The 23,285-nt window shown below is 33.7% G+C and overlaps 1 protein-coding gene across 1 annotated transcript in view; it reads left to right on the forward strand.

The window, feature by feature from the left end:
- The first annotated feature begins 256 nt into the window (after positions 1–256).
- Positions 257–23,285, forward strand: part of SHOC1 (shortage in chiasmata 1) — an 80,232-nt gene continuing 57,203 nt past the window's right edge. The window contains exons 1-6 of the mRNA XM_045563628.1: positions 257–301; positions 4,713–4,836; positions 9,844–9,931; positions 12,644–12,828; positions 21,405–21,570; positions 21,762–21,869. Coding sequence (XP_045419584.1) covers positions 257–301; positions 4,713–4,836; positions 9,844–9,931; positions 12,644–12,828; positions 21,405–21,570; positions 21,762–21,869 — 716 coding nt within the window. The remainder of the gene's footprint in view (positions 302–4,712; positions 4,837–9,843; positions 9,932–12,643; positions 12,829–21,404; positions 21,571–21,761; positions 21,870–23,285) is intronic.

Here is a 23,285-nt window from a genome sequence, read left to right on the forward strand (position 1 = left end):
ACAATTGTGTGGTTTAAACAATGTGAGAAAACATAGTACTTTATACCAATATACATTGCTTTCATTTTAGATTTAAAATCATAGTAATATGTTATTTTTATCAATTTTTATCATTCAGAGCCTTTTTAAAAATGAGCTAACCAAAGTTTTGTGATTAAGAGAGATATTCTGCTCTTGGCTTTGCTATTTTGCCAAACATTTAATTTTACTTTTTATATTTCCAGATGTTGAAATTTGTACTTCTTTCAAAGAAGATATGTTTTCAGCATTGAAATATTGTGCAATAGACTATTTATATGAGGTAAAGTATTACTGGCTTACTACCTATTTACTAAGAATTATGATATAAAGAGTGTTATCTGCATTCAAAACAGGTTGAGTATCTCTTATCCAAAATGCTTGGGACCAGAAGTATTTCAGGTTTTGTATTTTTTTAAATTTTGGAATATTTGCATGTGAATAATGATATATCTTAGAGATGGGACCCAAGTCTAAACATGTAATTCATTGATGTTTCATGTGTACCTTATACACATAGACTGAAAGTAATTTTATATAATATTTTTAATAATTTTGTGCATGAAACAAAGCGTGAACACTGAACCATCACAAAGCAAAGGTCACACTATCTTAAGCCATGTGGCATCATGTTGGTGCTCAAAAAGCTTAAGATTTTGTAGCATTTTGGATTTCAAATTTTTGAATTAGGGGTGCTCAACCTGTATATGATAATTTTGCAGTAATCTTGAGATTGATCCTTAGTCTAATTACTTTCAGATTCATTTAAAATTACTTTCCACATTTAATATACCTTAAAAATGCCACTTTGGTGAGGAAATCATTAAGTTAAAATAATTAAACATTAAAATCAAACAATTAAAATGAATCTAAAGCTATCAGGAGAAAAAACTTGAAACTTTTGGCAAGTTTGGGGTGATTTGATTAAAAGTCTTGATCTTTCTTGAAAGGAATAGAGGAAAAGCAATTCCAGTTATCTTTATGATAAGATAACATTAATGGCATGTATTGAATACTTACTGTGGGCCAGATATTATACTTTATGTATATGATGGAGATGGATTATATCATTTGATCATCATAAGTACTCCACAAGGTAAATACTATAATTATACAGGCTTTACAATTTTACAGGTTAGGAGACTAGTGTCCAGAGTTTAATAGATTTTATACATATGTATCCCCATAATATGCTGAAATTTTAAAAAATGTAATAATAAAATGACATAAAAAATCACATAAGTCCTTCAGAAATAAACAAAAGCAATATAAAAATAAATAAAAATAAATGTCAGAGCTAAGATTCAAGTCCAGGCACACTGTTAAAAAACTAAGTAAAATAATTGTCATACAACAGTTCATTGTTCTTAATGATCTTAGTTGACAAATTAAATTTTTGTTTTCTTTGTAACATTGACCCCATCTGCCAGGTGAAAAAATTACTCTAATATAACTAAAACTGTGTTACATTTCACAAGAAATAAGTAAGACATACAGGCATCTTCAGGTTTTATTACTCCCTCACGATGGAGGGAAGGAAGCAAATGTGCAGTTATGAGATAAACATGGTAGACAATCAAAAGTCATTGTAACACAAACATATTTGTGAATATAAGATCCACTTGCAAAATTAGTCTGTACTCAGACATCCTCAAACTTAACTTTTGCCCATGTATCTTAGTTTCTTGCTGGTGTATCACACCCCATGATATAATACAAATATGATACTAATTAATGGCAAGTCTTGCAGAAGATGTAGGACTTTGTAAAGTTTATGAAAACAGTATTGAAGAACCATTCAAATAACAAGTAAAGCTATTATCAAATGAAGATCTTACAAAATTAGATCAGTTAACAGACAAGCGGAAGAGAACAGTTTGAATATCGAAAAAGTCAAAAAAAAAAAAAGAGAGTCAGAGAAGGCTTGGGAAAATCGTCAAAAATTTTCTAAAATATCTTTTTCACGATCAAAGGTAAAGTAGTGACCTACTATCATATATATCATCATATAAAACATTTTGTGGGAAGATTATGATAAAATTATGACCAAAAAAGTAACTATAATTATAAGCTAATTATAAATGAAATTTTGTTGTATAGAAAACTTACTTTTTATAACTCTAATTCATTTTTTAGATAAAGTATGAACCATGCTTTTTTTTTCCTATTTACTATGAATCTTTGGTCCTCATTTGATATAAATTATGTTAAGTGATTTTTTTCTCTTTACTGTTTATTCTTGGAGAATGAGAACTCTTAAGTAATACAACACCTTCAGCAAACATAAAAGTCTTTGGAAATAATGCAAGAAACTATCATTTGTCCAAATACATAGAATAGTGAACACTGTGGGAAGGTACAGTCACTGGGGCAAGGTGTCTTAGAAGAGCTATTGCTTAAGATGGTCCTTGAAACATGAGTAGGATTTTGATACAGAAAAATAGCAGGGCATTTTCAGAGGTACGCTGTAGACCATGGTGAAAATGACTGCCAAATGTTGAGGGGGGCAGTGAAGAGACTAGTTACAGTAATGGGATATAAAGTTGGAAAGTAGAGGCAGAGCCAAATTAGAGAGAACTTTGACTGATTTACAAACATACTTAACAGATTTAACATTCTTTGAAAGAAACAGTTTCATTTATTAGATATATTTTTTAATTAGAAATATATTTACTGTTTGTAACAACTGAAATAACGCAGTCATAGAAAGCAAAAGTTAAGACAGCCATATTATATGGTTTAGTGAAAAAAAGCACATTGCTAAAATATATAAATGATATGATCTTATTTTTTGTCAAGAACATACACACACACACATTTTAGCCTAACCCAGTTAAAAAAAATCTGTAGGAGAATACATTAACCTATTACTGATATTACTAGAGACCTTGACTTTCTCAGTTACGTGGTTCTGTGTTATCGGATACAGGCATAGCTTCGAGATAATTATGGGTTCAGTTCCAGACCACCAGAATAAAGCAAATACTGCAATAAGCAACTTACATGAATTTTCTTGGTTTCCCAGTGCATATAAAAGTTATGTTTACACTATATGTGGTCTATTAAGTGTGCACTAGCATTATGTCTAAAATAACAATGTACATATCTTAATTAAAAATACTTTATTGCTAAAAAACTCTGAGGAACCTATGCACCTTCAGGCCATTATAATCTTCTTACTGGTGGAGCGTCTTGCCTCAGTGTTAACAGCTGCTGACTGATCAGAGAGTGGTGATTGCTGAGGATTGAGGTGGCTGTGGCAATTTCTTAAAAAAGACAGTAAAGAGGTTTGCCACATCAATTGACGCTTCCTTTCACAAAAGATTTCTCTGTAGCATGTGATGTTTTTTGATAGCATTTTCTCCACAGGACTTCTTTTAAAACTGGAGTCAATCCTCTCAAACCCTGCCACTGCTTTGTCAACTAAGTTTATGTAATAGTCTATAAATCCTTTGTTGTCTTTACAATACTGTTCACAATGTCTTCACCAGGAGTAGATTCTATCTCAAGAAACCACTTTCTTTGCTCATCCATAAGCAACTCCTCATTCATTCAAATCATGAAGTTACAGAAATTGAGTCACATCTTTAGGCTCCACTTCTAATTCTAGTTTGCTTGCCATTTCCATCACCTCTGCAGTTACTTCCTTCACTGAAGTCTTGAACCCTTCAAAATCATCCATAAGGGGTAGAATCAACTTCTGCAAAACTCCTGTTAATGTTGATATTTTTACCTCCTCCCATGAATCATGAATGTTCTTAATGGCATCTAGAATGGTGAATCCTCTCCAGGTTTTCAATTTACTTTGCCTAGATCCATCAGAGGAATCACTATCTATGATAGCTGTAGCCTTATGAAATATATTTCTTAAATAATAAGACTTCAAAGTTGAAATGACTCTTTGCTCCATGGACTACAGAATGAATGTTGTGTTAGCAGGTATGAAAACAACATTCATGTCCTTGTACATATTGTATCAGTTCTCTTGGGTGACCAGGTGCATTGTAAATGAGCAGTGATATTTTGAAAGGAATCTTTTTTTCTAAGCAGTATGTCTCAATAATGGGCTTAAAATGTTCAATAAATCATGATGTAAACAGATATATTGTCATCCAGTCTTTTTTTTTCCACTTTTTTTCTGCACAGGCAGAGTATATTTAGCATAATTCCTCAGGGCCCTAGGATTTTTGGAATGGCATATGAGCATTGGCTTCAACTTAAAGTCACCAGCTTCATTACTCCCTAACAAAATAGTCAGCCTGTCCTTTGAAGCTTTGAAGCTGGGCATCGACTTCTCTCTAGCTATGAAAGTCCTAGATGGCATCTTCTTCCAATAGAAGGCTGTTTTGTCAAACCACACACATTCATCAATTAAGTTCACCATCTTATATGTGCCCCAAAACAATTACAATAGTAACATCAAAAATCACTGATCACCAATCACCATAACAGATGTAATAATATTGAAAAACTTTGCAGAGTTGAGATAGCTACCAAAATACGACACAGAGACATGAAGTAAGTACATGCTATTGAAAAAATGCTACTAATAGATTTTTTCCCCTGCAGGATTGCCACAAACCTTCAATTTGTAAGTAATATAGTATAAGTTTAAAAAATAGAGAATTTTCATATTCTGATTATTGATAGATAAATAGTATATGTTAAAAGATTTTATTATCTTCCTTACTTAGAATGTAGTTAGAAAGAAGTTTTGCAGAAATGCTTTATCACTTCAAATCCCTTCATGTTTATATCAAGATGAAAACTGTCATGCAGGAGTTACTGACTATAAATTTAGGAGGCCATGGACAAGAGGTATGTTTGTTTTTATTTCTCAAAAATCTGTTTTAAAGTTTATTTCAGAGTTTAGCACAGTAAATTTTTAAGAAAATGGGCCAGGTGCAGTGGTTCACACTCGTAATCCTAGCACTTGGGGAGGTGGGAGGATCGCTTGAGGCCAGTAGTTCAAGAACAAACTGAGCAAGACCCCGTCTCTATAAAAAATACAAAAATTAGCCGGGTGTGGTGGCACACACTTGTAGTCCCAGCTAGTCAGGAGGCTGAGGCAGGAGGATCGCTTGAGCCCAGGAGTATGAGGTTGCTGTGAGCTTATAATAGTTGAATATTGTAAACATTCGTTGTATTATAATAGGATTTTTCTTTACTATCTGAGGGCAACTTTAAGTTGTAATGATAAGATGAATATAAAATTCTAATTCTTCTTCTTCTTCTTCTTCACTATTATTATTATTATTATTATTATTATTATCATTTGAGACAGAGTCCCCCTTTGTCACCCTGGCTAGAGTGCGGTGGAATCATCATAGCTTGCTGCGACCTCATACTCCTGGGCTTAAGGGATCCTTCTGCCTCAGCTTCCCGAGTAGCTAGGACCACAGGCACGCACCACCACACCCGGCTAATGTTTCCATTTTTTGTAGAGATGGGATATTGTTCTTGCTCAGTCTGGTCTTGAACTCCTGGCCTCAAGCTATCCTCCCACCTCAGCCTCCCAGAGTGCTAGGATTACAGGCATGAGCCACCATGCCTGGGAAAAATTATTTTTAAACATATATGTATGCTTCTGTCAAGTCATAGACTGAGAAAGAGGTAGCTTCCTTGGAAGAGTCGTCAGTTAATAACATTTATTTGGTATGAGTTATGTACCTAACACTGTTACGGGTACTAAGGACATAGTTATCAGTAAGACACAGAAATAGTCCCTGCACTCATGGGTTTTCAGACTGGTAAGGAGGACACAGCAATAAAGCCATTAAATATCTGATATTGATAAATGTATAGTGAAGACATAATAATGTAATATGATATGAATTTTAGGAGTAGGGAGTGCTATTTCCTAAGATGGTTAGGGAAACCTCTCTGTGAAGAGGTAGACATTTGGACTGAGATCTGAATGATGAGAAAACAATCATGAAAAGGTATGGGGGAAAACAAACTCAAAGTTCCTGACTCAGGAACTTGATTTGTGTAAGGACCGTTAGGCTATTGTGACTGGGTAATGGAAAAGGAGAGATCTGACAAATAGGCAGTTTTTGTATGATATAAGACTTTTAGGCCATAACGTGGAGTTATTTATTTATTTATTTATATTATGGCTGCAATAGACTGTTTGTGTACCCCCAGAATTCATTTGAAACCCAATCCCTATTTGATAGTATTTGGAGGTGGGGACTTTGGGAGGTGACTAGGACATGAGGATGGAGCCTTCATGAATGTGAATGGGCTTAGTACCCTTGTAAAAGAGAGTCCAAAGAGCTCATTGACCTTTCTGCCATGTGAGGACAGTTAGAAGATGGCTATCTATGAACCAAGAAGTGGGCCTTCACCAGACACTGAATCTGCCAGCACCTTGATCATGGACTTCCCAGCCTTATCACCGAGAGCTGTGAGAAATAAATGTTGCTTGAGGCACCCAATCTATGATATTTTTGTTGTAGCAGCCAAACTGACTAAGGCAATTGCTGATGTGGGGAGCCATTGGACAATTTTAAGGATAACCTGATTTATCCTTTAGAAAGATAATTCTAATTGTCTGGAGGGTGGAAAGGATGGGCATTGGGGAGTCAAGAGTAGAGACTGAGAAATCAATCAGGAAGCTATTCTAGCAGCCCAGAATATATATAGACTAGGTGAATCTAGACTTTAGATAAAAGATGATGATGACTCAGACTGGGCTTATAGTAATGGAGATGTGAGAAGTGGTTAAAACTGAGATTATTTTAGAAGTCTAGCCAACAGTGAGGCAGTTAAAAATGAAAGAATGAAGAATTTCTTCTAGGTTTTTGACTGGAGCAACTGGGTGGATGATGGTGCCATTTCCTAAGATAAGGAAAGGCTCATGGAGAAGCAAATTTGTGGCCAGAGTCAATAGCTCTGCTTTGGCCAGATTATTAGGCATCTAAATGGAGACATTAAGAATGCAATTGGTTATATTAATCTTTTTTTTTTTTTTTGAGACAGAGTCTCGCTCTGTTGCCCTGGCTAGAGTGCTGTGGCATCAGCCTAGCTCACAGCAACCTCAAGCTCCTGGGCTTAAGCAATCCTTCTGTCTCAGCCTCCTGAGTAGCTGGGACTACAGGCATGCGCAACCATGCCCGGCTAATTTTTTTCTATATATATTTTTAGCTGTCCAAATCATTTCTTTCTATTTTTAGTAGAGACGGGGTCTCGCTCTTGCTCAGGCTAGCCTCGAACTCCAGACCTCAAGCGATCCTCCTTCCTCGGCCTCCAAGAGTGCTAGGATTACAGGTGTGAGCCACCGTGCCCAGCCCTGTTATATTAATCTTGAGCACAGCTGTGCAGGATAGTTCTCTGGGTGGCCTGGGCAACCTATTCTCCCCCTTTTCTCACTTGTAGTTAAGAATAAGTATAAAATATGCTGGGAATGTGACATAATGTGGTAAAGGAGGAACTGGCCAGAACAGCCCAGGCTCTGTTTCTTTCCCCTCCTTGAAACAGGATGTCCTTCAGTGTTTTAAGCCCAGCATGTCCTGTAACTCTGGAATATAAAACTCAGGGTGGGCTGCTTTCTGGGATCCCTCAGCTGCTGTGCAAGTGGGGCACATGAAGACAAGACTCCATCCACCCTGGTTAGCTTTCCTGAGCCTTAGGGGACTGGCTTGCAGTGAATACTAGGCTTCTCTTGTCTCTTGCCGCCTATCTGTATGTAATACATCTGCTTCATGTGACTTGTTTTATGGGTGTTTGGTCTCACTGTACTCTGACAAGTTGGTAACCAGTTCACAGTGAACCTGCTTCATGAGCTGGAGTTTCAAATTGGAGTTTTCAGTATGTAGATTTCATATATACTGATGAGACTGAATAAAGTCACTGAGAACATAACTACAGGTAGAGCAGAGAGCCTAGGACAAAGCCCTGAAACACTCTAACAGTCAAAATTCTGACATAAAAGGAGGAATAAGCTAAGAAGAGAGGTAGGAAAACCAGATGAGTGTGGTGGTGTAGAATTCTAGAAGGAAGAAGTAGTCAAATGCACTGGCTCCTATTAAAAGTCAAGTAAGATGAAGATAGTGAGTTGACCATTAGCTTGACTGAATGTAGGTCATTGATAACCTTAGTAAGAGTCTCCCTGGAATATTGATTCTGAATATGATTGGAATATGGTTGGAGTGTGTAGGAGTATGATTGGAGTATGTTGAGAAGAAAATGGGAAGAAAGGAAGTGAGAGAGTGAATTTGGACAACTTTTGAGGAATTTGCTATGAAGGAAAATTTTTTAATGAGGCACTAGCTAAAGGGAGAAGTGGGGTGAAGAGAGTTATTTTTTGTTTCTGTTTTTGCTTTAGATGTGTGATTTCTTAAAAATGTGTGACAAGGAGAGAGACTGTAAAATGTTTGTTTGCTGATAGAAATGATTTTGGTCAAAAGAGAATATAATGATGTAGGAAAGAAAAAAGATAACTTAGAAGCAAAGGAGGATAGGATCAAGAGCACAATTAGAGAAGCTGGTATTCAATAGGAGCCAGAGTAGTTCTTCCCTTGTATAGAAAGAAAGATAGGATTTGTAAGTACTTAAACCAGTAGGTTGGTAGAATTGGTGGTACCTCTTCTCTGTTTATATCAATTTTCTATGTGGAGGCAAGATCATAGACTGAAAGTGGATAGGAGGATGAGCATGGAAGATATGAGGGGTGAATGTGTGAAATAGCTGTATTAAAGAGCAAGAAAGCCAGTTCTATTAGGGGGTATACTATTATCATCCGTTAATGTTGGACAGACATTTGAAATTTATGGTCATAATTTGAAATGAATTCATTCAGCATACCTGGGTGATTTTTTTTCCCAATAATTTTCATCTGTTCTAGTGTACACCAAGTGGAGAGCTGGGGTTTTCCTCAGTTAGTACAAGGCAAAGAGAGGCAAAGAAATCAAGAGTCTTTGTGAAGCAGTGGTTATGGGACTGGCCATGGAATCTAAACTGTCCTAAGAAATTTACATGTCTCATCACACTTAATCTTTACAACATCACTATGAAAAAAAAGCTATTATTCCTAATTTATACATGAGAAAACAGAAGTATGAAAAGTTTAAGAGATTTATCCATGACCATACAGTTAATAAGCAACAGTTTAAGAATTAAAATCTAAGCAGAATAATTCTAGAACCTGTACTCTTTCTTAACCACTAAACTTTCATAATTTTTCAGTGAGGCACAGACTCAGGTATTAGTGATTTGTTCAAGGTAAGAAAAAGAAAAAACTAGTAAGAAGTAACACTGATGGTATTATAGAATAGTCTGACTGTGATTCTACTGGTGATAGACTACTCAGTTGCTTGTTTTGAAGCTAGTATTGACGTGGTCTCTCTCCTTAAGGAACCAAGGGTCTAATTTGAAAGACAACCTATAGATACATAAAATTTTAAATAGCAGATTGTACATGGTTAGGTACCAGAATGCTACTGACAATAATATGACCTTTCAAAGGGAATATATCAGAGTGAGATGAGCTGGATTGGTTAATAAAAACTTTATGAGGCATAGCATGAGCTGTTGAACAGGACTATCTGGGATGGCAGTGCTGTATAAGCAAAAGAGAACCTGTAAAATGAGGGTGGTTTGTTCAGGTGATATTGTTCTGACTGTAGTTGATTTTGGAGGTGGGGAAGGTTGATAATAATAAGGATGATTATTTAAATATTTGGAACCAGGTATCACTTCAAAAAAATTACATTTATGAGCAAATAAAGATAACACTGTAATGTAAAAGGTGAATGTTTGTCTTTGTTGTATTAAGTGTAAAAGAAAATTCTAAAAGCTAATGTTTACCATGCTCCTTTCTAGTCTCAGCTGTTTCGATTCGGGGAATGACAGACACCTCAGTCTTGGATCAATGGAAAGCAAGTCTCATTGTGGAGGATTTCCTTGAGAAGTATGTATATTTAACCTCAAATTTCCCTTTTATATATAGCACAAGATAAACAGTAAGTTCTCCAGGCACCTAGAGGGAGAAAAATCCCTTCCTTTATTTCCTCAAAGATTTTCTTCTTTTACCCAAAGAGAAAGCCCAAATTTGAGCCATAAAAAAAGAGATTAATAGAAGTGATTAATATCTTGTTTTTATCTTTCCCTCATTTACCATATATTTACTGTTCTCTATGCATTTGTGTCACAAAGGAAACAAAGAAATAAGGTAATTATTATGATTTTAATCAATAAGTAAGCTTTCTATAGACAGTCCTTTATATTAAAATCAGTCTTTTTTCCTGTAATATAAAATGCAGATTTAAGGCTATTTTCTAATGTATTCGGTCAGAACGTTATTTATTATTAGTTTAGTCATTCATCAAATATTTATTGAGTACCATCCTGTGTATTGGATACAGGATACAAAAATGAGTAAGACATAGTCTCTACCTTCAAAGAACACAAGAAAACAGGGAATAGAACTTTATAAATAAATAATTACAATACAATATGTGAAGTATAATGACAGGGTTAGGCACACAGATCATAATATTAGGAAGAACATCTAACCCCTTCTACATTGTTGATGTAGACATAAATTCACAATTTCAGTGCTGATCAGATTCAGGAAGGATTTCATTATTCAAATTTTCAAGTTTTAATAATTTAAGTTTTCCCTAGTTGTGCTTAAAAGAAACAAAAAGCCATTTAAATGTGTGTAGACCCTAGATACAGTGAAGCCCAATATACTATTTCTGTCATCTAGGAATTTAAAAGTCAGATTAGGAAGATAATATATAAACAAAGAAAAAATAACAATGCAAGAATTAAATGATATAATGACCAACATAAGGTCTACTACAAGGCATAAGGCCAATAAGAAGTATCTATCCCATGAGTAAACTCCTAAGTGGTGAGGAAGCAGCAAGATACAATGAAAAGAGCTCTGTGTTATGGATTAAAAGATGTGAATTTCAAGTCTTGACTGGAATCAAGTGCTAACTACTTACTAGTCACTTTACCACTGACCCTAACTTTCTTTATGAGTATGATGATAATGGATCAGTGCCTCTCAAACTTTACTGAACGTATGAATTACCTGAGGATCTTATTAAAATGCAAATTCTGATTCAGTCAGTCTGTGTTGGGGCCTGAGATTCTGCATTTCTAATCTGTTTCTAGATGTTGCTGATGCTGCTCATTCAGGGCCCTACTTTGAGTAACACTATACAAGATGATCTCTAAGATCTTTTTTCACCCTATAAGTTAGATTGGTAGGGCTGTGCATTTGTAAGGAGAGGTCAGCTTCACAAAGGAGTAGGAATTGAGCTTGAGCTGGACATTGAAGGAGGAATTAACTTGAGAGAAAGCCTTTAGGGCAGAGGAAACAACATATCTGCAGGAATAGAGGTAGGAATATGCAATAAGTATTCAGCGAAGGCAACAACTAGGCTAGTTTGGCTTACACAGAAGATTCATATATAAGAGAAATGGGAGGCCCTGAAGGAATGGCCACCCCATTATATCTGACCTTCCATTCATTTTGCAATACCAAGATAGAGTCCATGATAAATGAGATGAAATCTGTAGCACCACCCAGAATCAAATTTATATTTCTCAGCTCTCTTGTAGCTAAGGCATAGCCATGTGACTTTCTTCTTCCCAGTGGAATATAATCAAAAGAGGCTTATGCAATTTCTAAGGAACATCAAAGGGAAGGGGCATGTTTTTCTCCTTCACTTTTTTCCTTCTTGATGATGGAATATGGACTTAATGACTAGCTCCAGCAACCATCTTGGACTATGCTGACAAAAACTAAATCTAGGAATGGCAGAGTGGAGCAAAAGAAGCCTTAGTCCCTGACATATTGTGGAACTACCTTACCAGCCATGAACTGTTAACCTCCACATTTTTTGTGTGTGTTTTAGTCGTTATTAATGTCTATTTTGTCTCATGCAGTGAAATTTAATTTTAGTTTATGAGCTACTACAGTTTTGTAATGGAACTTTAGAATAAACATTCTAATCATTAGTATTACATAGATTTCCTAAATCTTTCTTTTCCTCGTTTTCAATGTTCTTTGTTTCTTGTTCCTATTTTTGTTACTTCTTAATATTGATTCTAAGGTCTCAATTCTTTTACTTTTGCTTATTTGTTAGCATACTGTGTTTTCACATATATAGGTATTTTCTGTTCTGTGTTCCTGAAAAGCCTTATGTTACACACTAAAAATAATGGCATACAGAAAATTTAGGTTTTCTATGGTCCTTGCCTTGTTGGTTCTAATAGCAAACAATTAAAATAAAACTTAAATTTCCAACAATAGGGAACTGGTTGAATAAATTATGATTTACTGATACAATAAGATCTTGTTTATCCATTCAAAAATGAAGTGAATGTACATTGATTGACATGTAAATGTGCTCATGCTTCATTGTTTAGCAGAAAAGAACAGGTTACAGAATAATACGTTCTTATGTTTTTAAATATTCAAAAATAATTTAGAAATTTACATAATTTTTGCATTCATCTGGAGTGATGGGACTATGGATGATTTTTCCTGTATCTGTTGGAATTTGATAATTTTTTCCACAATGAACATATACTATTAATATTTATTGATAAAAATATTTTAAAATAGGGCATACATAAAATTAGTACTTTTATAATGTCACAGAAGATCGATTACAGGAATGGTGACCCAAATTAATTGTGAATTTGAGGAAGTTGTTCCAAGTTCAAATCCAAACTCCCAAACTGAAGTAGAGGAAGCCAGTTTATACACCCACAAGGACTACAGTGAAGTCTTTACACCTGTCAGCTGTTCAGAAAAATGTCCAGCACTTCAAGCACAAAACCAAGGTAAAACATTTGTTAATTCAATTGTTATAAAACATTTCTTACTAATATACAGATTTTCATTTTAGTGAGTTTTTAGTTTTTTTATTCTATTAAAGGTATCTACCTGCATAGTTATAATCCTAAACTTTGCCACATTAGGGAAATATTTCCTCCTTCATATTAATCCCCTTTTTGTAAATTGGGTTATTTTTGGAGTTTCAGTTTGCTGAGCCTTAAAATAACCTACAGAGATTTGATCATAGTGTGCTGACAACATATTGCTATAGTGATACTGGCATCTATATGTACAGATCTCATGACATAGCAATCCAGTGTAACATTAAATTACTAAATTGTGAGTTGATGGTTATATTTTATTTTTCAAAACATGTTAGAGGTTTTCAACCTCATCTAATTTATGTGAAATCAGAGTTCAAAGTAGAGATGGAATAGTTACAGTATTAGAGTCAGGAAATATACTCAGTTTATAAGCTTACTGTCAATAATAATTAAAAGTGTATTTTATCCAAACTATATTCCAAATCTCTCATTTTACTAGAGGGCGCTAACTTCTTCTAACCATGTAAAAACTTGCTCAGAATTGCCTTTCTTGTTTGTACAACAGCCTATTCTCTTTTTAAATTATAAAACTTAAAACTCTGTTATATAATAACTATTATTTAGTAAATGCTATAGCTTGAGCATGAAAAACAATTTGGTTCTTTTACTGTTATTTTTATTTAGATACAGAAATCATGTATAAACTTTTTCATTTTGGCAAATGGATGTGTGATGATATATAAAGAGAGATAAATTCCTCTTGTAGTTTGAGAAGAGAGAAAGATTGATTGTATTTAAGACTAAACTTGAAAGTATGATATAATAGAAAGAACATGTACTTGGAATTAGAAGATTTGAAGTTTCAGTCCAAATCTACTCTTAAAAAGTGGTACAATTTTGGGAAAGTTGTCATTTTGGGATTTGGGGAAAATTTTTATAGTTTTTAATTTTCCTCTATAATTTCATTCTCTTAATTTATTCTTCTAATTTTTATAAAAATTTTTATGAGGATAAAATAATATATATGCATATGTAAAGAGATGGTGTATAAACAATAAAAGGCTTTATACAAACATAGTTATTAATATTGTGGCAAACCAGAAGCTACTATTGGCTAGAATCAAGTATTCACTGAAAGAAAATATGCTTATATTTCCCAATACATATGAATTGTCCATATTCTATATTTCCTAAGGGGTCCTGTGTCATTAGACATCCTTTATAAATTTAGATTTTCAATTTCATTTATTTTCTTTGCAGTTATATTTATTGCTGCTATATTTATAGATACCTTGGTCTTACTGTGTAAATCAAAAGGACTATATTATACCTTGAAATTCAATTAATACTATAAATTTGCTGTGTCCTATAAGAATTATATATAATTATTAAATTATAATATAATTTCAAAACATACATTTAAGACATAAAAACAATGGCTGTTTTTCATTTATTGTTTGCTGGTTTGTTGATATTTGCTAATTTTTCTATAATGTTCACATATTATTTGTCAATACATGCAACCATTTTCTTAAGTATCCTTCAAGACATCTTGGGAACATATAAGCAAATACATATGTAGATTTTATTTTTATTTTTAAAATAAAGTTTGTATGTTCATATAGTTTCTAGAGTCAAATAGCTTGTTAAAGTTTATAATAAAAAGCAGCAATCCCCTGTCTTCATCAACTACCCCTGTTTTTTTCATTCCCCAGAGGCAACCACTTTCAACTCTTTGAAACAGAGTTTCAAAAGAAACTCTATTTCTTTTGCCATTTTTTCATGTATCTGTATGTCGTGCTTATACTGCTATTTCTTAATTTTTTTTTAGTTTTAGGCTTTATCCATTGACCTCTCATCATGAAAATAAAGATGGAGCTATCTTCACTCTTCTATACCTTTACCACCATGTACACCCACACTTTTTGTTGTCCACTCTCCCAATGTAGTTATAAGTTTGATTAGAACAATATTCTGTATTTATAGAATTGTATATATAATAGAATTGTATATATTATAGAATTTATAGCTGAAAATAGTATTGTGGTGTTTAATGATTTCTTTCTTATATAATAGTCCCTCCTTATCCAAGATCCCCAGTGGATGCTTGAAAGCGCAGATAGTACCAAACCCTGTACAAGTGTACACTATGTTTTTTCCTATACATACATATGAATGATACCATTTAATTTGTAAATTAAGCACAGGAAGAGATTCACAACAATAACTAATAATAGAATAGAGCAATTATGTAAAATAAAGGTTGCATGAATAGAAGAACTGCAATCTGGGACAGTCAATATGATAACCAAGATGGCTACTTAGTGATAAACAGTTGGGTAGTATATATAGTATGGATATGCTGGACAGAAGGATGATTCACATCTCGAGTGGGGCAGAGTGGAACCACACGAGATTTCATCACGCTACTCAGAAAGGCACGTAACTTAAGACATGTGAATTGTTTATTTCTGGAATTTTCCATTTAATACAGTAGTTTTGGACTGCTGTTGACAATGAGTAACTGAAACTGCAGAAAGTGAAACAGCAGATAAGGAGGGGGACTACTATATTCCATGAAGTTATTACTTGTTTTCTGTTTTTGTTAACTGTCAATATATTTACTACATAGAACATGATCCTGAAATTCTCCTCTATTTGTCTAAATCTCCTCTTACTACATTCACACATAAGGTGTACTAATAGTTTCATCTTTGGAATTTTAATTCTAGGACCAGTCATTATCACCATCATCCTTGGGGATTCTGTTCATGTCTTTCTTATATTGGGCCCCCTGTTTCTTCAATTTTGTGGCTGTCTGTTTATTCAGTTTACTTCCTTCTCTCAGTAGAGGACTTCTACTTGCAGTGTCCTTCCTGAGAATAGGTACGTGGGAGGTAAAATTTTTTAAAATGTTTTTTGGAGGTAAATTTTTTGAAAACTTCCATATCCAAAAAGTCTAAATTCTATCCTCATATTTAATTGATAGTTTGGCTAATTATAGAATTTTAGATTGGAAAGAAAATTTTTCTCATAATTTCCAGGGCATTGTTCCAGTTTATTCTAGCTTCCAGTATTGCTATTGAGAAGTCCAGTGCCACTCTGATTCCTAAATATTTTTAACATGATCTCCTTTTTATCCTGAAAACTTCAATGATGTTTTTTCTTCCAGTTCTGAAGTTTCACAATGGTGTGTGTGCCTTGTGGGTCTATTTTCATATATTAGGCTGGGCACATGATGTATTTATCCTTTCAATCTGGATACTCATACACTTCAGTTTTGAGAAATTTTCTTGAATTATTTCTTTGATGAATCTCTTCCTTCAGTTTTCTCTTATTCACTCTTCCTGAATCTCCTATTGTTCATTTATTGAAGTCTTCTTTAATGTCTTTCAATAAAGTTTAAAATTTTTCTTCATAAAGGTGTTACATATCTTTTATCAGATTATTGCTAGGTACTTTATTTTAGCTGCCATATTAATTATATTTCTAAATCAAGGTTTCTGTTTACTGCTTGTGTATAACAAAAGGCAATTGATTTTTACAGCATTCTTATATTCATTCACCTCTTAAACTTTCATATTAATTCCAATAATTAATTGTAGTATACATAATCATATTGTCTGTGGTTAATGGCCATCTGTTCTTTCTTTACAATATTTAAATCTTTTTTTGTCTTACTATGCTGACTAGGGCTTCTAGTGCATTGTTCAATAGAAGCGGTGATAAGTCACTATCCTTATGTTGTTCCTGACAGAGAAGGAAATGCTTCTAACATTCATATTTACATCATTTTCAGTGGTGAAATATTAGAAATATTAGAAGCATTTCCTTTATTGGGTTGAGGAAGCTTCCTTCTGTTCCTAGTTTGATAACAGCTTTTAATGATGAATGATGATTGGATTTTATTCATGCTTCTGCATATGCTAAAATATCTACATCTTCAATATATAGAATGCCTGTTTACTAAAAACTTTTAATCCTGTAATCCAAAGATAAATTGTTTTACTATTGTGATTATACTGTATATTCATTATATTATTTTTACATATTAACATTATCTTGGGAACAATTCATTATATGCTTAAGTTTTCTTCAAATGCATGTCTTTCAATGACTGCAGTTTTAAATCTCTTATGTATAACACACATTTCCCAATTTGAGAGAACTAATGTTTTTAATTTCAATTTCAAAAATGTATGTTCTTATTTCCAATTATTTCCTTAGAATAAATTCCTGGTAATGGAATTATTTGGTATATTTTTTAGCTATATGTTTATGAGCATGGTATGAGAATGCCCTGTTCATGCCAGCCTTGTTGTCATTGAGTATATTACTGATGATGTTGTAGTAATACTTTTAAACCAAAATCATGGGCAAAAAATTATATTTTGCTTGCATTTAAAAAATTACTAATGTTTATTGGCTATTGACATCTTTTTCTTTTGTGAAATTATTCTTTCTTTTGTCTATTTTTCTATTCGTGTATATTATCTTTATATATAAAAGTATTAATAATTCCAAATATGTTTAATTTGAACCTAACCAGTTCTGCCAACATTTTACTTTATGATTTCTTTCATTCCTTTTATACTTAAGAAAATTTTTTCTTAATTAGATAAATGTTTATTTCTATTTTCTTTAAAGTGTATTATTTTATTTCAGATTTTAGCATATGTTTCAAAATATGATTAAAAAATATTTTTTTCCAAGTGTTTTGGCCATTGTTCCAATATAATTTATGCAATACTTCTTCCTTTCTCACTGATTAGAAATGCCACTTGCATCATATACTAAATCTTTATCCACATCAGAGTTTGTTTCTGGAATTTTTTATTATGTTCTATTATTTTGCCTGTTGTTGTGTCAGTATCATATGGTTTTAAGTATTAAATATATAATAGTAACATGTATTAATAGTCCCCTCTTTTTTTGTTTCTTTGCCCTACTCTCATACCTGTATTCTTCCAGATTTACTTTGTAATCATGTTTTCAAGTTCAGAACAGACTTCTTGGGTTATTGAAATGGTAATAGAATCCTTTAAAATTTTACCATAGTTAATCTTTCTAGCCAGGAAAATAGTTGATCTTGTCTATTGTTCAAGTTCTTTTTTAATGGCCTCCAGTAAAGTTTTATTATTTTCTCCATATACTTTCTAAACATTTTTGTTATGCTTAATCCTTGATATTTCATATGAGTGGACGTCAAAAGTTCATGTAGAAATGGAATTAAGAGATAAAAGTTCAAAATATAAACTTTGTTTCTCAACATAAGCTCCATCAAGGTCAAGGTACTTTTGTAAGCAACAATACCAACCACTTAGCCCATCCCTAAAGAACTGAGGGTCCTGGGAATTTAGCCATGTCAATGCACTCTTTTTTACATTATTAATTGAAGAAAAATGGGTGTCCTTTAAAGATTTTTTAAGATTAGGAAACAAAAAGAAATCAGAAGGAGCCATATCAGGACTGTAAGGTAGATACTCATGATTTCCCATTGAAACTCTTGAAAAATTGTTCTTGTTTGATGACAGGATTGAGCACAATTGTCATGGTGGAAAAAGACTCTTTGGTGAGGATTTCCAAAGCATTTTTCTGCCAATGCTTTAGCTAACTTTCTCAAAACAGTCTCATAATAAGTAGATGTTATAGTTCTTTGGCCCTCCAGAAAGTTAATAAGCAAAATAGCTTGAGCATCAAAAAAAACTGTTGCCATGACTTTTGTTCTTTTTTTAAAAAAAAAATTATGTGTTGGTTTTTGTTTTCGTTTTTTATTTCAGAATATTATGGGGGTACAAACATTTTGGTCATATTAATTACTTTGTACACTTTGAGTCAAAGTTATAAGTGTGTCCATCACCCAGATAGTGTGCATTGTACCCATCTTAACTAGGCCACTTCCACCCCTTGGTGGTCATTGCTTTGATTGTGCTTTGTCTTCAAGATCATGCAGGTAAAGCCATGTTTCATCTCCTGTTACAGTTCTTCAAAGAAATGCATCAGGATCTTGATCCCACTTGTTTAAAATTTCCCTCGAAAGCTGTGCTCTTGTCTGCAGCTGATCTGAGTACAATGGTTTGACACCCATCAAGTGGAAAGTTTGCTCAACTTTAATTTTTCAATCAGAATTGTGTAAGCTGAAGCAATTGAGATGTCTATGGTGTTGGTTATTGTTTCTGCTGCTAATCATAGGTCCTCTCCAATTAGGGCATGAATATGACAAATTTTTTTCCTTGCAAATTGATGTGGATTGTCTGCTGCTGCAATCTGCCTCTTTAACATCATCTTGTCCCTTCTTGAGTTATTCATTTGTAAACTGCTGATTTCCTTGGGGCATTGGCCCCATAAACTTTTCATAAAGCGTCAATGATTTCATTATTCTTCTACCCAAGCTTCATCATAAATTTGATATTTGTTCCTGCTCCAATTTTAGCAGAATTTATGTAGCTCTGATATGGGCTGTTTTCAAACTGATGTCTTATCCTCCTTAGTGTCTCAAACTAGATCATTTTCACATGTGGTACAAGTTAGCATGAGTTTCTTTGGTGCAAAAAATTTTTGCAATCCATGCATGGTTTTTTTCATAATATGCATTTTCCATGAACTTTTTGAAGACTTCATATATTGGTGAGCATTATGAATGGATTTTTTAAAATTAATTTTTATGACTAGGTTTTTATATGTTAGAAAGCCATTAACTTTCCCATTGTGTCATACAACTGAGTGAACTCCTTTATTTGTTTTCATTTAGTTACCTTGAGTTTTCTAGGTAGACAAAAGTATCCTCTGCAAAGAATAAACCTGTCTTCTTTCCTATCAGTAGACCTCGTTTTTTCAGCTTCTTTTCATAGTTAACTAGCCAAAAATTTGTTTCCCGGTGACAATTTAACACTCCTCTACAGCAGAGGAATAGTCTCCTTATATCTGTGTAGACACATAGTAGTTGTAATAAAGAAAGAACTCCAGGGAATGCTGTATAACTGTAAGAATGTGAGGAGGTAGCTAGCACCCTTGGTAAGACAACTGTGGTAGAATGATAAAGAACATTGGTTATGGTGTGATGCTGCCCTCAAGTGGTTCAATTAAAAAAAGGGTGGTTGGAAAATAAGACCTCGTAAGTGATGTGGGATGTCCCCCATAGACTCCCAGAAATATGAGAATGAAGCACCAGATAGGGAAGATGACTGGAGGGTCTGTGTTTGGAAGTGGAAGGTGGATAGGAGATATAAACTGTTTGGGTTTTTACCATTAATATATGACTTTGCTATTAACATATGACTTTGCTATTAATATATTAGTAATATATTAATGTGTTATTAATGAATATTAATAATTCATTAATACTTACAGAGTAGATTATAAATAAACCATCTTTAATTTTCTCAGATAAGCCCCCTTAGACATGGAATTGATTGACTAGCTTTTTTGGTGTGTCATGGGTAGCTTTTGGCCGTGAGATCGTCAAAAACTTACCAGGTTCAGATAAACAATCTTTCAGGAAGCTAGTTCATGTCACAAGTTCACAACTTTTGGCATATCAAAGGATATTCCCTGGCTGCCAGCCTTACATGACATGATTATTAGGAACATGTATACCAATTATGTAGTTGACCATGGAAGACACCTCTACCTGAAAACTCCATACTATTCTTCTCTCATGCCATTCTATTAATACATGACTTAACTGAAAAGCCACTGCCCAGAATAAAAGACCTTTGCTCCCTCCTCAAGGTGGCTTTCACATTTGGGAGCTTGGCTTTCTGAGTAGTTCCTCATCTAAACTTACATTTCCCTTTTTCTCTATCCACTCAGGAACTTATTGAAGAATGGGGGTAGGTTTTATGTTCCCTTCTATGGCTCAGAAACTGTTAAAGTTCACACACAGTTAGCCAAGATTCTAAATTATGCCAGGTATGGCAGAGTGGAGATGTAGAGGAGAAATTTATTTGAGCAATTAACTGTTAGCAGCAGTGTTTCTTAATATGTAACATATTATATATTACACTTCTCAAGTAGATACTTTGCTATGTAACTTTCACTGTAATTAATTTTATAGTAATCATGTATGAATAACTTTCAAATGATAGAATCAGAGTTAGTCTTATTTGTAGGTTCCATAGGCCATCTCCATTCCCTGCATGTCAGAGATTCTGGGGGATGGATTGGAGACACTTAAGGGTCAGCAAACGTCAAATGCTTTTACTTCTTAAAATTTTGCCTAGGTTACTCCTGGCTATTTTGAAGCACAAGATATTTTTCTCGCTTGATTAATCTTTATCAATCAAGTATAAGCCATTACAACTCTTGGAATATTTGGCTACTCTTCAGTGTACTAAATAATATTAAAATGTCTTGCACTTTTACCTATATTCCAGTTCTATGCTACTTCCTTTAAATGCAGAGTACAATGTAGAACTGAAGAATTTAAAATGTGTTTGAAAAACTCAACTAATGGCTGATTATAGTAACTCTCTAGATCCCTTTGTGTAACTTTTAGATTTTTTTCATATCCTTTTACATTTCTTATTTCCTTTTAGATTTATCTATTGATGATGAAGAAATAATTTTCATAAATAGTTTGATGACTTATAAAAATCAGCTACCAACTTCACATACTCTCTGGGATAGACTAAAACTATTTTTGGTAAAGGATCCCCTTTTAGATTCCAAGGGACAGATCTTCACAGAAGCTAATTTTTCCAGGTACTTAACTGCTCAATGATGTAAATATTTTTAAAAGGAGAAAATAGTCTTAGTATGATCACAAGTTTAGATGTTATCAATAATAACATTTTCATTGCTTTACCTGACTTTAATTTTAATCATTATGTTTTGATTAGCTACATTTAGTATGTAACTTGCTTTTAGTAAACACTAATAAATGTCTTTTTAAGGGAATGTTTCTCCTTCCAAGAAAATTTGAAAGTTTCTGTGAAAGAAGACTTTTGTATGGATAAAGAGAACTTTTGTCAGGAGAAACTAGAAGATACAGTAGGTTTAAATATTTTTTAAATATTTAAAGGTTGTAATATTTTTCTTTCAATAATATTTTTATAAAAGTAGTAAAGCACGCTTTTGTGAATTTTAGTAATGTACATTGGCTGTCTACAATTGTCAGGTTAAAAAGATTTGATAATGGAATGAATGTGGATAAATGTGACTTAAGGAGTCAAATTTACTCCTAGGTAGTGATTCTCAGCCTTGGCTCCACACTGGAATTATCTGGGGAGTTAAAAAAAAAGTTGAAGCCTGAGTCCTACCCAGATGTATTCTGATTTAATCAGTGTGGTATAGGGAGTTTTAAAACCTCTCTCGATAATTCTAATCAATATATCTGGTATAGGAAATTAAGTAGTAATGTCTAATTTACAAATTGGAGGCTGGAGCTAGAAATGTTGATTTGTGAGTTATACATAAGACAGGTAGTGCTTGAGGTATAAGAGAAGTGATCTCTTGGAGGGAGTAAGAATATAGATGGTCCAAGATGGAATATTAGGTGCTGCCAGTGTTTAATAAGGAAGATACCATCTTTTGCATATTAAGGGTCAAACTTCTCAAATATAGCCCCTCTTTTTGAGCATACAGTTGCAATAGCACACAAAATTGTTATTATGATATTAGTATGTACAGAATTCTAGCTGGGCGCGGTGGCTTGCACCTGTAATCCTAGCACTCTGGGAGGCCGACACGGGAGGATTGATTGAGCTCAGTAATGTGAGACCAGCCTAAGCAAGAGCAAGACCCCGTCTCTACAAAGTAGAAAAATTAGCCAGGCATGGTGGTGCGTTTCTGTAGTCCCAGCTATTTGGAAGGCCTAGGCAGGAGGATCCCTTGAGCCCAGGAGTTTGAGGTTGTAGTGAGCTATGATGACACCACTGTGCTCTATGCGGGGCAACAGAGCAAGACTCTGTCTCAAAATAAATAAATAAATAATTAAAAAAATTTTTTAAAAAGAATTCTAGCAGTTGAGAGTATAGTAGCTATTTGCAGTTTAATGAGCTCAAAAATCTAGACCCATATGGATTAGATGCATGCACAAAGTTACTTGAAAAAAAATTTTTTTGAGAATGACTGAAAATTTTTTATATTTGGGACTTTTCTTAATACATTCATAGGAATATATATTATATATAATGGACTTAAGGCATTTAAAGGGTTTCCTTACAATTAAAATTTTATCATGATGGTAAAAATGCTAATTCACCTATTGGTCCCTTTCCTCCAGTCCCCCTTAACCTCCCCTGTTAACTCTGAGAGTTGTGCACATAGTCAGTCTCACTTGTCAAGGAATCTAGTCTTGTTGGCATGAAAGAGAAACATACTCCATGGAGTACAGTAAAGATCCATTCCAGTCTATCATCTCTTCATTTTTCCCCATTTACCACATCTCATCTGCTGCAGTGATTGTTTTTAATTTA

The sequence above is a fragment of the Lemur catta genome, chromosome 10 (genome assembly GCF_020740605.2).
Source record: "Lemur catta isolate mLemCat1 chromosome 10, mLemCat1.pri, whole genome shotgun sequence".
NCBI classification, from domain to species: Eukaryota; Metazoa; Chordata; class Mammalia; order Primates; family Lemuridae; genus Lemur; species Lemur catta.